This window comes from Macaca nemestrina, chromosome 11 (genome assembly GCF_043159975.1).
Source record: "Macaca nemestrina isolate mMacNem1 chromosome 11, mMacNem.hap1, whole genome shotgun sequence".
Taxonomy (NCBI): Eukaryota; Metazoa; Chordata; class Mammalia; order Primates; family Cercopithecidae; genus Macaca; species Macaca nemestrina.
In genome coordinates, this window is record NC_092135.1 from 107,748,057 (window position 1) to 107,764,983 (window position 16,927).

The 16,927-nt window shown below is 39.3% G+C and overlaps 1 protein-coding gene across 23 annotated transcripts in view; it reads left to right on the top strand.

Moving 5' to 3' along the window:
- Positions 1 to 300: 300 nt before the first annotated feature.
- The window catches only part of LOC105481129 (unc-80 homolog, NALCN channel complex subunit), a 231,613-nt gene continuing 214,986 nt past the window's right edge, over positions 301 to 16,927 (top strand). For 10 of the 23 annotated variants that reach the window (XM_071073862.1, XM_071073865.1, XM_071073869.1 and 7 more), the window contains exons 1-5: positions 433 to 637; positions 1,580 to 1,628; positions 4,411 to 4,567; positions 5,783 to 6,084; positions 14,933 to 15,056. In XM_071073862.1, coding sequence (XP_070929963.1) covers positions 546 to 637; positions 1,580 to 1,628; positions 4,411 to 4,567; positions 5,783 to 6,084; positions 14,933 to 15,056 — 724 coding nt within the window. In that variant the 5' untranslated portion in view covers positions 433 to 545. Of the gene's footprint in view, positions 638 to 1,579; positions 1,629 to 4,410; positions 4,568 to 5,782; positions 6,085 to 12,014; positions 12,349 to 14,932; positions 15,057 to 16,927 lie in introns of those variants that run through there. The other 13 variants (XM_011740435.3, XM_011740441.3, XM_071073870.1 and 10 more) reach the window with 7 other exon arrangements.

The window sequence follows — 16,927 nt, forward strand, 5'->3', positions numbered from 1 at the left end:
TGCGGTTCCCCAAAGCTCCTCCTACCCAGACGGTGACAGTTTGGATGCTGAGGTCGGAACGCAGGACAGGGGACACTCCTGAGTGCAGCTCGGAGCGGGGAAAGCGGAATTCCAGGGGCTGAAGAGGCCACGCAGGGGACCAGCGCCTGCGATGCGGAGCGCGGACTTCTTGGGCCATACCTCTGAGGCTCAAGCTGCCCCGGATTCGCTTCTCCGGCAGTGCAGCCCGGCGCGGGCCGCTGTCCACAGTGGGAGGTGCTGAAAGCAGGGAGCGGGTGCGGGGGCGGCGAGGCGGACGGTTGCTCCGAGCGCCCCCCTCCTCGCTCCGCGGCTCCTCCAGCCCTCCCCTCCTCCCGCAGCCATGTTCCACGCGCGGGGAGGGGTGGGGGGAGGGGAGAGGCACGGGGGATCAGGGCGGAGAGAGCCGGCTCTGCCTCGGGGAAGGAGGGGATGAGAGTTGGGGGGAGCAACGGGAGGAGGCGGCGGCGGCGGCTAGCGAGGAGACAGAGCTGGGTCCTGCAGTAGGACTCCCGGGAGCCACCATCATGGTGAAGAGGAAGAGCTCCGAGGGCCAGGAGCAGGACGGCGGCCGTGGCATCCCCCTGCCCATCCAGACCTTCCTGTGGCGGCAAACCAGGTGAGGGGCGCAGAGGGCGCGCCGCGGGCCGCCCTGGGCTGGGGGCGCTCCCGGGGCCGCCCGGGTCGCCGCCGCCGCCGCCGCCGCCGCTGAGGCCGCGCCACAGCCTGCAGCTCCCTCTCTGGGGCTGGAAAACAAGCCCTCTGCACCCGCTTAAAAACACGCATTAAAATATGTATATATATATTTCAGTGAAGTTTGACGACAAGCAGATTGGCAGTTGTCGAATAAATGTATACATTATTTTAGGGGGTGGGAGGGCAGAGAGCCTGGGAAGAGGGGGCGGGGAACTAGGAAAGATAATTATGACTGGTTGTGCTCCTGCGTCCAATTCCCCCTCCGTCTCCTGCTGTAATTCTAGCCCGGTGACCTGTTGTTTTTCCAGCTCCTGTTTGGCGAATATCTGCTATGCCCACTTGTTAACCATTTTGCTCAGATTAATCTCCCCAGTTAAAGCTCCTGAGGATCTGTGATAAGGGACCCTCCCCCCTAACCCTGGAAAGGCCTCACACCTATTCCAATAAACAGAAAAGGTTTTTTATTATTATTATTATTATTATTGTTATTTTAGAGATTTATCAGGTAAGAAATTAGATTCTGGAAATCGTGACCCACAAGCCGTGTCCAATTTTCAGTTTTTATTATGGCTGTACATGTAAGTAATGCACCACTTCTGACCACCGACGATTTAAAATCTTAAAAGTCTTCAGAATAAGAGTGGATACCAAAAACCATCGAGATCCACTTCTCTTTCATATATGCAATTACACGCGTAAAAGAAAATGTCATCAGCTGTTCAACACCTGCTCATTAAAAAGCTATAAGGAAGCATGAAATTTGAATTTCATAGCACCCTGTCTTATTCATTGAAAAATATGTCACAAGGATGCTTTAATAATAATTTTACTTATGTTTATTAACAAATATCTATTAATTTTTCAGTGCATTTTTGAGGCCCAAACTGGGGAAGCAATATGAAGCTTCTTGTGTGGTATGTGATTTTCACCATTTAATAATTATTTCCCTATTCTGTGTGGTGGTTTGAACCCAAAGACAGGTTTTAAATCAAATGGACTATATATATTAATTCACTTGGCAAATATTATTGATCACCCACTGTGTGCCAGGCACAATTCGCTGTGCTGGAACAAAGCAATGATAAAAACAAATAGAGTGTTTACATCCTAGTAGAAAGGGGACAAGCCACAAACAAATAAGTATATACATAGTAAGCCAGATGGTGGTAAGCACTATAGAGAAAAATTAAGCAAAAAGAGATACTAGGTAGCACTAGGGAGGGGAGTTTTATAAGCAATGGATAGATAAGGCTTATCTATCTATTAATGTGAACCTTGGCCAAAGACACAAGGGGAAGGGAGGGAAGGACAGCTGAGGGAAGAGCAGAGGAAACATGTTAAAGGAAATTAGCACCTACTGGGGAATAAGTGAAAGGGTGAGGAGGGATCCAGTGGTAGAAGAGAAGGCAGAGAGACAACAGAGAACCAGGTGGTGGAGGGTTTTTTTGCCCCCTGCAAGTGTGAAGTCGAATCCTTAATCAACAAAACTGAGACTTACAGTGGAAGTTCATATGATAGAGTGCCTGTGAAAGAACTACTTGAACAAAATATATGCATCTCTGCACTTTTATGTCTTGCATATGTTTTCCAATTCTAAAAATGAATAATATAAAATAATTGTGAAAATAATACTGCTAATATTTATACAAAATAAAATGCATTTGTCCTGAGATTCTAAGGGAATCTTATATCCCTATAAATTCTTATTTTACAAATTGAGAAAATAAGACATGAAATCATGAAGCAAAATTAAAATGGACTTTTCACAGCCTTCATTAATATTTGGAGCTTACCTAAAAGTCTTTACATTGCATATATTATAACCTAAAAATGGAAATCTACCAATTTGGATATTGCCATGCATATTTACGAATAGCTACGTGGATGACCTTGTGGTAAGGAGCTCTGAGATGTGTTAGGGCAAAAAATTCTGATGGAAGCCAACTGGAAAGTTAAACACATACCTGCCCACGCAACGTAGGAATTTGTTTCGTTGCATCTCCTGTCTTTCAATGTTGTCACAAACACATTTTTTTTTTAAATATAACTTTCTTATAAGGACCTTTTAATGGAATTTGTTGTTGAACTTAGCTTGTTAGAGTAATTTGACACTTGAAATCTCAGACTTTCTTAACCATGCTGACAATTATACTAGCTTAAAATAATCCTGACTTTTCTCTGTTCTTGGCACAGATATTTCTGACATTTTTAATGTAGTCACACAATATCAAATAGTAAGTTACATTAATGGATAGATAGATAGGGATAGAGATACATAGATCTCAATATAGAAAATAATTTCCCAAGTTTAAAAAAAAATATTAAAAGTTGTATTAGTGACACTTAAGGAGAAACTGACATTACCCAGAACACTCTGAGATTATGAAATGCATAACTCATCCTCTACAGTATAGTCATTAGAGTGTATAGATTCTTTATAATCTTTTAGTCTCTAATATACACACCCTTTACTTAATGAATACTTAGATACCTGAGGACTGGTGAATTTTATAATATTTGTATTTATATCACCAACATATCTAAAGGCCTTTATCTAGTTTCTTAAAGCAAAATATTACATCTCTCATTATGCTCTTTGCCAAAACCTCAGTGTGCCCTTCATTATAAAGGTGAATTTTTTATTTTTCTTTTTTTGAATCAAAAAGTAAAAAGTTTTCTTTGGAAATCTCTGTAGTAAGCCATATTAGGATACCTGTCTTTCTCATAGGTATTGTAATAATTCCAGTAATACAGCTTGAACACTTCGTACTTGTATTGTGATTATTATATAGAACATTTATATAATTTTCTTGACTGGGGCATCAAGTGCCAATCATGTTCTTACAAGTCAAACGTTTATTAAATTTATTCTAATATTTGGTAACTACATTTTCTCCAACACCTTACAGTGATATTCTCTCCTCTCTCAAAAGAAAAAAAAACAATTGAGTAGGTCAGAGTTGTTACTTGTTCTGGAGTGCTACGCTCTCTGATACTCTCTGAGTATCTCTGGCAAGGATAGAAAATTTAATAACCAGCGAAGTAAAGATGGCTTATTTTCCTCCTCCCTCCCTCCTTCCTGCTCTCCCTTTCTTTCTTTCTTTATTCCACAGATATATTAAGTATCTTTTATTGTTCCAGGCATTAGGTAGAGAGTGTTCTGTGCCAGGTCATTGTCAAGCCATGAGATAAATCAGGGATTCCAAAATCAGAATCCTTGAAAAAGTTATATCTTAGTTAACACCAGTTGAAGAAATTGACATAAATTCTATTTCTCAAGACACTTTGACAAAAAACTCATTTTGGTCTGCAGTTGTGACAGCCTTTTGGATGACTCAGCAACATTTTATAAACTATACATCCAAAAATCTCATAAGGTTAAATGTTTTGTTCCTATTTGTTAGAGGAAGCTTACTTTAACAGAAATAAAAATCGTTTGTTAATTCAAGCCATTTACTTTGGCTCAAAAGCCTGCAAATGGGTAGATAATAGAAAATTATTACTGACCCATTGCACATCAACATATACAAGAAAATGCAATGAGTTCTCCCTAAAGAATTTGGTCCAGTAATTTGCACCTTTTAAGGGGTACAGTACCTTGCTGTTCATTTTTTCACTAATCAGAATCTTCCGTTTCTTAGTTTACATGGTTTTGGATTTTGGCTTTTCTTATTGTTTTTGTTTTTGAATTTACAGTCCTTTGAGCGAGTGTTGGTAGAAAACAAGCTGCATGGCCTCTCTCCAGCTCTCTCTGAAGCCATTCAGAGCATTTCCAGATGGGAACTGGTGCAAGCTGCTTTGCCTCATGTCCTCCACTGCACTGCAACCCTGCTTTCAAACCGAAACAAGCTAGGTTGGTGCCCTGCCTTACTTCTTTATTGCATGTCATTGCCCTTTGTGTTCAACACTCATCATAGTAACCTGTATTGAGTAGTTTCTCTTTTCTTAAGCACTGTGCATACATTATCTCATTTAATTATCACAAAATCCTCCTCACACTTATACTATCATTATTTTCGTTTTACCAATAAAGAAACTGGCTGTCTTGTTTTTAATTTTTTAATTTTACGAGTAATATATGAATATTTTCTCCTCTTAAATATTGAAATATGCTGGTTGTGGTGGCTCATACCTGTAATCCCACCACTTTGGGAGGCTGAGGCAGGTGGATCACATGAGGTCGGGAGTTTGAGACCAGCCTGGTCAACATGGTGAAACCCCGTCTCTACTAAAACTACAAAATTAGCCAGGCGTGGTGGTGCGCACCTGTAATCCCAGCTACTTGGGAGGCTGAGGCAGGAGAATCACTTGAATCTGGGAGGTGGAGGTTGCGGTTAGCTGGGATCACCCACTGCATTCCAGCCTAGGCGACAAAGTGAGACTCCATCTCAAAAACAAACAAACAAACAACAACATCAACAAAGTTAAAATATTAGAGGTAAGCTAAGACCTTCACCTGCCCAAGATGAGTCCTAGCCAAGGTCATCCTTTTTGTTCTCTCAGTTCCTAAAGCAACCACTCTCATGAACTGGGCATATTTGCCTCAGACATTTTCCAACTTTGTAGTACTGTGTGTGAGTATGTGTGCACATGTGCGTAAGAACTATTTTTTAGAATATTTTACAGATTGCTATTCTCATCTGGCAATGTGTCCTACCCATGTACCCCACGTTAGTGTACATACTCTTCTCCACCCCATTTCCTCCCCTTGTTTGAGCCTCTGCTCAAATATTACTTCATAGAGGGACCTTTCTAGGTCACATTGTCTAAAATAGGATCGCTTTTATCTTCAGAGCCTATATTTTTAACCACTATGCTGCCTATTTGGAAATATATTTGGGTACCTAACTGAAGAAAAGTGATTCAGCAGTTTCTGCCCCCATGGCAGCATATCATTCTGCAGAGATTACAGCCAGTAGGGGAGTCCAAAAAACAAGAACGAGCCCTGCTAGCAGTGGTTGTAAGAAGTGTAGAGAAAGCAGGGATATTCTTCCCAGACCCAACGTTGACATCTATTGCTCTGGTCACAGAGTTTGCCTTAACCTGCCTGTGTAATTGTCCCCTGCAGGCCACCAGGATAAATTGGGTGTTGCTGAGACAAAGCTCCTTCACACTCTACACTGGATGCTTCTGGAGGCCCCCCAGGACTGCAACAATGAGCGATTTGGGGGTACAGACCGAGGCTCCAGCTGGGGTGGAAGCAGCAGTGCTTTCATCCACCAGGTTGAAAACCAGGGTTCTCCAGGGCAGCCTTGCCAAAGCAGCTCTAATGATGAAGAAGAGAACAACCGAAGAAAGATCTTCCAGAACTCCATGGCTACCGTGGAGCTCTTCGTGTTTCTGTTTGCTCCCCTGGTACACAGGATCAAGGTAAGCAGAAACCCAGTGTTAGAGCTGGAGTGGGTGGAGATGTGGTGAGGATAGACTTCAAATGATATTTCCATATTTGGTTGGGCATGTCTTTGTATGACCTTACAGCAAGTCAGGGCATGGAGAACTTTATTTCTGTGTTAAACTACTGAACATTGCTTCAAAAACACAAATTTCCACATAGCTTTTACCTACTTAAAAAATCCTCAGTGGTTCTCCCTCTGCCTCACGATAATGCCTAACATATTAAACATAAAATAAAAGATCAACTATGACGTAGGGTTTAAATTGCTTTCTTGATTTATAGACTATTGGTCCCTACTGTCCACCTCATGATCCAGCATTTGAAACCATGGCAGCCGTTCTCTGAATATGCCCTTGCTGATTGCTGTACTCTCCTTTCACCCCTCTATTCTTGTCATAGTGTTCAAACTGCAACTTTAATGTCATCTTTAACATGAAGCTATTCCTTGGACCTCACCATCTAGACTTCATTATTACCTCCTTCGCATTTTTATAGCACCTTGTAACTACCTCTCTTATAATACAGCGTCTAAATTTTAGTGGGGTGTGGTGGCTCACGCCTGTAATCCTAGAACTTTGGGAAGTGGAGGCAGGTGAATCACTTGAGGTCAGGAGTTGCAGGCCAGCCTGGCCAACATGGCAAAACTCCATACAAAATTTAGCCAGGCGTAATGGTGCACACCTGTAGCCCCAGCTACTCAGGAGGCTGAGGCAGGAGAATCTCTTGAACCTGGGAGGCACAGGCTGCAGTGAACCTAGAACATGCCACTGCACTCCAGCCTGGGTGACAAAGCGAGACTGTCTCAAAACGAAAAAAAGTAAGTTTTAACTTGTTATGTTCTGTAGACTTTTAGACAGTTGGGTATAGCCTAAGAATTGCTTTTTAAAATATTTTTAAATGCTTAAAATACAAAACAGGATTACATGGAAACCAGTTATCTCAAAATACAATCATATCCACTTGGAGGAGACAATATAATTTGAAATCACTGTGCCACCACTTTTTAGCTGTGTGATTTTGTTGATATTACTTAACCCCTCAGTTGCTGTAACACAGGGTGAGTATATGTAAGACAGACACGGCAGTTCCAACGCATGAAAAGAAATCAAGAACTATTTGTTACTTCTGTGAATGAATAAATTAACAAATTTCACTTAAGTGCTAAGATAAGAATTGATATGTTCATCTACTCTTTAATAGAATATTATAATCCAGTGAATGGATCAAGTTAACTGTGGTTCAAGTTAGCAATGTATTTATGAAGGTGGTTCTGAACATTAACAGTCACCATGAAGGGAACAGACTAGAGAGTATTTTCATTCATTTTTAGTTTCCTAAAAAATTCACTTTCCGTTAACTCTCCCCATTGCTAGGAGAAATAGATTTGAAACTACCTATAAATTCCTAAAATGCAACACATACACTGACCGCATTGCCCATCAAACATACTAAACTCTTTAGGTGTCAAGTCAAATTAAATTGCCATTTTAAAATCTCTAGCTTTCCATTTTAAAGTATTTTATACAGGTGATACTTAGTAAGAAGCTCTGCTTTAATAGGGACTGTCCACCTGGCCTGTGAGCCCTGCAGGACCTACCCCTGCGTACCTCCTGGGCCTCAACTCCCTCTATCTCACTGGCCTTTCTCTCATTCACTAACCACCTTCAGGCTTGTGGGAGGCTCATGCTCAAACTTGACAAGTGCATTTTTGTGTTCAGATCCTTGCACTGTTTTTTTCAACTTGAAACACTGACCCTACCTTCTACACTCAGATTTTCACATGGCCATGTACTTGTCATTGGTTTACTCACAACTCAAATGGCAACACTTCAGAAAGTACTTCCCTGGCTACTCTCGAGCAACTAGCAAGCTATCCTACATTTTTTTCCTTGTTAGCACTTACCAGAAGCTGGAATTATTTATGCATTTGTCTGCATGTTTGTTGCCCTTCAGCCTCACTGAACAAGATCCTTGAGTGAAGGGAGTCTGCCTTTCCTGATGACAGCTGTATCTCTAGTGTCTCAAATAGTGTCTGTCGTATATGAGGCTCTCAATAAATATTTAATGACTGACACACTGAGTAGACTTGTCATTATCAGAAGCTGATCCAAGTGCTAAAAACAGCATATTTAGAAATGAAGCCGTTAAAATGGAGAGGACAGGAGAGAAGTCTTCTTAAAAAGTAGCCCCAAAAAGATGTTTATATGTTGACAAATATCACCTGGAAAAATGTGGAAATATAGGAGTGCCCAGGGTGGCTGTAATTTTATTTTTAAGACATGGATGGGAGTCTAAGTTTTGGAAACAGATAGGCCTGTATTTGAATCCAGTGCCTGCTGCACTCTATAAGAGATTGTGCAAATAATTTCTATAAACCTCCATTTTCTCAAATATAAATTGGACCTAAGAATAAATGTATAGGGCATTGTGAAGATTGAACAAGTTATAGTATTCAACCTGATACAAAGAAAGTCATTAACAAATGTTAGTTGTCTTTAGTGTTGGTATTTTATTGCTGCTGGTATTATGTATTATTAGTAGAAAAGAAGCAAGGTCTCCTTTCAGGAGAGACGACTACTCAAATAATTGGAAAAGCTGGCTGAAGATCCTCATGTTTAACTTATAGCTTGGGAATGGAGCATTTAAAAAGGAGTAAGACAATTCATACAAAATACTACACAGTGGTTGATATACATAAACAATTATTGTTAGTGGTATTAATAACATTTTTATCATTTTGTATTATATTATTATATTATCATTATAGTTTCATCATTTTGTCATTGCTATGAGGAAAGCATTGTTCTTGATGCTGTAGAGAATAAAAAGTATTCATTTGATAATTTTTGCCATAAGGCCTTCTCTGCTTGAGAGATATCTGGTTTTTTCAAGTTGTTGGGAATGTACAATCTCTAGATCAGGATTTCTCGGCCTTGGCACTGTTGGCATTTGGGACCAGATAATTCTTTATTGTGGGACACTGTTCAATGCATTGCAGGATATTTAGTAGAGTCTCTGGCCTCCATCCATTAGATGCCAGTAACAACCCATTGCCCCTGAGTTGTGCCAACCACAGATGACTCCAAATGTTGCCAAATGTTCACAGATGGGTGTGTGGAAGGGAATTGGTCCTGATTGAGAGCCACTGCCTTACATCTTTCATTTGCCTGCCGTTATCAGGCTCTGTTGGAGCCTATCGTCTTTCCCTACCCATGTAAACTTCCCCTCACCAGCATCATTAACATCTTTTTATCCCTATGCTTCTTTGCAGTTGTCTTTCATGACTCCAACTCCAGATCAAGACCAAAATTCACATTTTCTTTTTTCTTTCTTTTTTTTTTTTTTTTTTTTTTTTTGAGACGGAGTCTCTCTCTGTAGCCCAGGCTGGAATGCAGTGGCCGGATCTCAGCTCACTGCAAGCTCCGCCTCCCAGGTTCACGCCATTCTCGGGCCTCAGCCTCCCGAGTAGCTGGGACTACAGGCACTGCCACCTCGCCCGGCTAGTTTTTGTATTTCTTAGTAGAGACGGGGTTTCACCGTGTTAGCCAGGATGGTCTCGATTTTCTGACCTCGTGATCCGCCCATCTCGGCCTCCCAAAGTGCTGGGATTACAGGCTTGAGCCACCGCGCCCGGCCAAAATTCACATTTTCTATCCCCACCCAGAAATCTGCATGCTGCTGGGGAAACCACACAACCATCCAGACTAATGTTTCTGCAACACCGTGGTCTCTAAACCCAGTGTGCCGTGCTGCCCCACTTGTCAGTCCTTTCCTTGATTTTCCCCCTCAGGTTCCCACTCAGCACTTAGTGTTGCAGGATGGGGCTTGTATAAGACACGGTGCTGTAGGAGGCATGGGAGGCCAAAATTTAATCAAAGCATGAACCCATGCCTCCATATCCTCACCTCCCATTTATTTACTCTTCAATCTTTTATTCTTGCTTCTAGTTGCTTTATTATGTGACAGAATATTTTCACTATCATTTCTAATTTTTACAACTACCCACAGGGATGTGTGTATCTTTTCTCCATTTTACCAGAAGGGAAATTGAGGTCCATAGAGATAATAGTAAAGATTGTGAGTAACCAAGATGGAATTTAAACCCAATCCCATCTGATTTTGTATAAAACTACAGTTTTTTAGGTTTCTGTACCAGAGGTTTTTTTTTGTTTTCTTTTTTTTTTCCACTCAGGTCATGAACAACCTCTGAGTTGTTGAATCTAATCTCTATTTGCAGCCCTCATTTCATTAAACCTCAGCTGCATTTGAAATTACCATCATGCCCTTTTCTTTCAGTTCTCCTGATGACACCACACCCTTCTGGTTCTTCTTGCATCTCTGACTCTGTCTGCTCTATCTCTATTGAGAGCTCATCTTTTCTGTCTGCCCCTTTAACATTGGGGCTCCCCAGAGAATGCATGCAGAGATGCATTCTTCACGCTTTGTTCTTTTCACTCTCCTTTCTCCTAGGAAGACTTCCTTCGGCTTCATTTACCATGTGTGTCCTGCATGCTGAGGTCACCTAATTATACATTTCAAATCCAGGCTCCTATCTTTGCCTGTTAGACCAAATTGTCAAATGACTTTTCCAAATAGATAATCCATGGGAAATTCAAACTGCACCTGTAATGAGCCCCGTCCCTAGATTCTATATTTTAGATAATGGATGTATTCACAAAAACTCAAACTACCTTTCACTATCCCTCATCCTTACTTGCATATTCCACTAATCACAGAGTCCTACTCATTTTTTCTCCTAAATATTTCCCAAATTTATTACATATTTTTCATTCCTACTTAACTACCTTAACCCAAGCTTTTATCATATCTTACATGGACTGTTTACTTCGACCATTTTCTTACTAGATTCAGTCTCCTGGCTTGTCTCATAAAATCTAACCTCAACACCAAGGTGACCTATCAAAAATGTAGACAATATCACCAACATACTTAAAATAATTTGGTGATTTCTCATCATACAGAGAGTACAACTCCAGCTTCTTAGTCTGGTAAACTGGGCCCTCTATGACCTGTCTGACTACTTCTCCTGTCTGTGAACTCCAGATGTTTGAAGTCTCCCCAAGAACATAGCATACTTTTTTTCAGATCTTTTCTCATGTTGGTCTTGCTGACTGGAATGCCCTCATACCTGACTTCTCTTTCTAGAAAACTCCTACTTATCCTTTAGGACTTCATTTGAGATCCATCTTTCCCTCTTTCTCTACTTCCATAATATTCTAGGTACAGCTTTATTTTTATACTTTGTTTATTATCATCTCTTTATGTGGCTGTCTCCCCCACTAGATTCTAAATGGTCTGTTTGTAGGAATTATCATTGTACACATGATAACTAACATAGTATCTGTGTTTAATAGGTATTTAAATAATATTAAGTGAATAAATTAGTTCACTAATTTGTAAATAAACCTAATATAAATGACTAATGCTTTTGTAACACAGTGTATTATTCAATGCATATTTTATATTCTTTTAATTTATAATTAGCTAAAATAGTTTATATAAAATTCACAGTCTGAAAATCCTGTGTAATATATTATTAATTTTAGACCAAATTTAATTTTATCAATGAAAAATGATGAATGTTTGTTAAACTAAGGCATCTTCTTTAAATATGGTATCAACGTTGTCATGATTTTGTCATGTTCACTTATTTTTTCAACAAATACTTATCGAGTGCCTGCTATATGCTAACTATTGTTCAATGTCCTGGAGTAACAGCAAGAAATAAAATAAAAAGCAAGCGCTTCAGGGGATTTTAACAAAATCCATATGTGTAAAGTAAACAACTTTAAAATAGAACTTAAAATAATAGTTGTTTCTTTAAATCTCTCAAAGCTACTAGTAAATACATTCAGAATTGCTTTATGACATCATGGAAACAGGTTCTCAGTGAAAGCAAGAAAAGTATCTGAAATGTGGGGATATTACCTCTATATGTGCTTACATTTCTGGCTTTTCTCAGGACCTTCTAGACTACCTGCTTCACAACTGTTTGGATGATAAAGAGTGTCCTCTCCAGTTATTGAGTTTCTGCTTATGTATGTATACATAGCATTGTGTGTTCTATTAAAAGAAACTCTAGAAGAGACATTAGAGGCCCAGAGTTTATACATTCATCCAAGTTAGGAAGACTTACAAAGGAAGATACCAGCACAAGAGAAGGCCACAGGTGCTGCAGGCATTCAGGTCTGAAGAGTGATTGGATTTATTTGGAGAAGGTAAAACATGTTCAATTAATGAACATATTAGTTTGGTATTGTATTGATGTTCGAGGAAGTGCACAGAAGAAGGAGATCTCAACTTGTATTCAAGAAATATACAATCTACTTGGAGATGTATCAAGTAAAACAAAATGATGGCCATGACCATCAGTGAGTGCTGTGTCATGCTAATAGATCAGATGTTAAAGCCCAGGATTTCAGTACAAGAGAGATCACTCCCTGCTGCAGTTTCCACTGGAGTTTTACTTGTGTTAACATTTCTCATGAGAAACATGGAAAAGGACTGAGCTCAGAAACCAATAAATCATTAAAACAAGGTCAATTGAGGTTTGGTTTCCTGTATTTGCGGAGACAAATCTAATAAGATTTGCTTAATGTTAATTTCCTGTTTCTACATACAATACCATGCATACTTCGTCGTGTCCATTCCAAGGGAATTTGGGTTACTCTCCTCTTAACTTCACAGCTGTCTGTCTAACTGCTTACTCGGTATCTCTAGCTTAATGTTTAACAGAGATCTCAAACTTAACATGTCTAAAACTAGGCTTCTGAAATCCCCAAACCTGCTCCTACTTCATCTTACCTATCTTTCTTAATTGCAAAGCCAAAAATCCTTGACATCTTTTTCTCTCACACTCCACATCCAGACAATTAGCAATTTCTGTAAGTTGTATCTTCAAAATGCATTGAGAATCTACCACTTATCATTTTGCCCTCTATTAGTACCCCTGTCTAATCATCTTTCACCTAGATGATAACAATAACTTCCAAAATAGTCTCTTCTTTCACTGTTGCCCTTTCTCAAACTATTTTCAACAGCCTGAGTGAACCTATTAAAATATACATCCAATCATGTCACTCTGCTACTTGAAACCTTCCAGTGGCTTCCCATCTTAATAATTGCTAAAGTCCTTATCAAGACCTATCAGGCAGTATATTATCTGGCACTCAATGACTTCTCCCATTTTTTTTCTACTTTTCTCACATTCACTTGACTCTAGGCACACAGTCTCTTGGCTATTTCTGAACACACTAGGCACATTTAGGGCCTTTGTGTTTGCTGATCCTCTTTCATGGAATACTTTTCCTGGAGATAGCCACATGACAGCTCCTTCATTTCATTCAGAACTTTACTCAAATGTCACTTTCTCAATAAGGCTTCACCTGATTCTCTGGTCTAAAATGACAACACTTTGTCTGAGACAGCCCTTCACTTCCTCTCTACACTATGAACAGAGATTTTTGTATGCCTTGTTCACTGTTGCATTTAAAACCTAGAATAGTACCGGGTATATGGTAGGTGTTCTATAAATATTTACAGAATATATGCAGAATGAATTTAACCAAATGCTTTATGTGCTTTTCTAATACTTCCACAGGGAATTCTAGAGACTTTCCCATTGTGGGAACTGTGTGGCTCTGTTGCCAAGTGGTGTCAGAATCCCAGTCTAGCCTTTAGGTTTCTTTTTACTAGGTACAGAGTTGCTTTTCTTTTTCTATTTTTCCAGTTGCTTCTGAGTTCTTTTCCTTCAATCTCAATGGTTTCCAACCCCAGCTATGTGTGAGTCATCGGGGGATATTAGAAAATCTCACAGGATTCTAATTTAATGGGTCTGGGTAGGAGAGGTAAGTGATACCTAGGCCTCTTAGGTTTAAAAGCTCCCCTGGTGATTATAATATGCAAGCTGGGGTTGCAAATCACTGCTGTAAATGAGTTCCTGGATCGCAGCTGTATTCGTTAATCTGGGATCACATTCTCTACTTCTATCTTTACATTGTTTTCAGAGACTGAGGTGTTTAAGATATAATCTCAGAATGTCACATATTTGTACTTATACAATATGATAGCAGAGGATATGCTCTTGAAAGATACTTTGAATCACAGATAAATTGAGTGAGTATGGGTTATAAAGTCAGCCCTATTCAGCAAGTATTTATTGAGTATCTGTTGTGTACCCAGTTCCTAATGCTATGATAAACATTGTGATGATGCTCGAGGCTGAGAGGGAAGGAGAATGCTTGATTTATCCTTGCCCTCAAGAAATTAAAGGTTATTAAGAAGACAACATTACAAAATAATACACTATGAAGGGTCAAATTATATGTGCCTGATTCCCTAAAATGTAAGAAAAGAGATGGACTGGATAATAGAATGTCAAAATAGCCAGTATCTGAGTATTTTGCCTTATAAGGGAGAAGTAAGGACAGTTAAATAATTAAGAGGAATGATAATAATAACCAAAGTGAAGAGATATGCCAAGACTCCTGAAATAAACAAGTTTCAACCACTGCAAACAAAAAACAATAGTTTGTGTATTCAATGCTTTGCCCAAAGCTATGTTTTGATTGGTCATTAGTTTTGGATAAAGCAGACAACTGGGATTTTCATAGTAATTGCAGTGATAACTTTTGGTCATTGGTTTACTCTAGAAACATTCATCTGACTGATGAGAGAAGGTTTGGCAGATAAATCCACTCTGAAAATAACCTTATGAATGATATTAATCCTTGCATTGATTGGTCCCTTTAAGCAGTTGTTACATGTCAGTTATTGGACATAGATCTTCTCTTCCCCCCCTAGGAATCTGACCTCACCTTCCGTCTGGCCAGTGGGCTTGTCATATGGCAGCCCATGTGGGAACACAGACAGCCCGAAGTCTCTGGCTTCACCGCACTGGTGAAGCCCATCAGGAACATCATTACAGGTTTGTAACTTGGACACTCAGCGGGACAGTTTTAGCGGATTCCCTCACACGTAGTAGTTAGAGTGATGGGATAATTTGCCTCTAAGAAGTCAAAAAGAAGCAAATATCTCCATGGAGTTATTTAAGTGTCCTGATATAGGGCTTATTCACATGAGGAAAAACTACTCTGAATCAAGTGCATGGACTTTGGGCAATTCATTTAGACTTCCTGTGCCTCAGCTTCCTCATCTGGAAACTGAGAATGTAAATATCATATTAATACTACTTCCAAGATCGTTACGAAATGGAGCTAATATATGTAAAACTGCCTAGAAGAATGTCTGGCACATAGTAAGTGGCAGCTGCGATTATTATTATTATCATTGTTATGTTACCATCATCATCATGGTAAATGGAATAGAGGCTCCTTAACAAAAATCATCTTAGTGTTGTATTGCTATCTAAGCATTTCTCTTCAGGAATTGTCTAATGACATAGTCCCATTGTTCAATTGTAGAAAGAACACAACATGATAGATTGAAAAGTGCATGGCAGGCTCACACTATCTCTAAATCTCCAAATCTATCTCTTACTATGTATATAACCTAACTTTCCTAAGCATTTCCATGTATGTAAAATTGAGGTGATAATGCCACCTTATAGGGCTTTTTAGTAAGAAGTAAATGAGAGTGCATTAAGTGCCTGCTTTATAGTAAGTGCTTAATAAATTTAAATAATAAAATTTAAAAAGAAATAAATTATGTGGAAAATCTACAGAAGCATATATATACATACGTATATATTTTTAAAATACACCACACACACACATACATATATAATTTGCTTAATTCATAAGGGTTTTGTGCAGATAATAAACAACCTTTTTATTAATATATAAGCTATAATTTAACACATATATAAAAACTACTAAGAAACCATGTCCCTCCATGGAAGTACTTGGGCTTTTTACCTCATCCTCCTTTGGTTTCTGGATGATATTCACAGTGGGTTTCTTTTCCCTCTGCCTGATGCCTGTGGACTTGAAGCAGTACCCAGCATCTGAGGGGAAATTAGACTCAGCTTAGACAGCATGGCCAGAAGAAAAAGCAATGGCACATCGTGACCTTGATAAATCACCTTCCTTCTCAGCACCAGTTTACTCACAATTTGAATGAGACATTGCCGTCTTAGTTTCCCGCTGTTCCTAGTCCTCAGGTAAAGATGTAACTGATTTGAATTTTACCTCCAGGACAGCTTAATGTAATAGTTAAAGCACAGACTCTAAAGTCAGTCTGGGCTATAACCTTCATGCAAGGGTCAAGTGACCTTGGGCAAGTTTAACTCACTGTATCTTAGTTTCTTCCCCTGTAAAATTGGCATAATAATATGGTAGTATTGTTGAGTTATTTTAAGGGTTAAACGAGTTATAGTTTTGTTCCACATAACAGCATTTTGGTCAATGACAGTGTGTATGACAGTGGTCCCATAAAATCATAATGGAGGTGAAAAACTCCTGTCACCTAGTAGTTTCATAGCCATGGTAACACAGTGCAAGGCATTACTCATGTATTTGTGGTGATGCTGGTTTAAACAAACCTACTGCACTGCCTGTTTTATAAAAGTATAGCCTATACAATTATATGCAGCACATAATACTTTATAATAATAACTGACAACTATATAACTGGTTTATGTATTTACTATACCATACTTTTAATTGTTATTTTAGAGTATATTTCTTCTACTCCTACTATCCATTTTTATGATTTTAAAAAAAGTTAACTATAAAACAATCTTAGGCAGGTCTTTTAGGAGATGTTCCAGAAGAAGGCATTGTTATCATAAAAGATGACAATTCCATGTGTGTTATTGCCCCTGAAGACCTTCCTTTG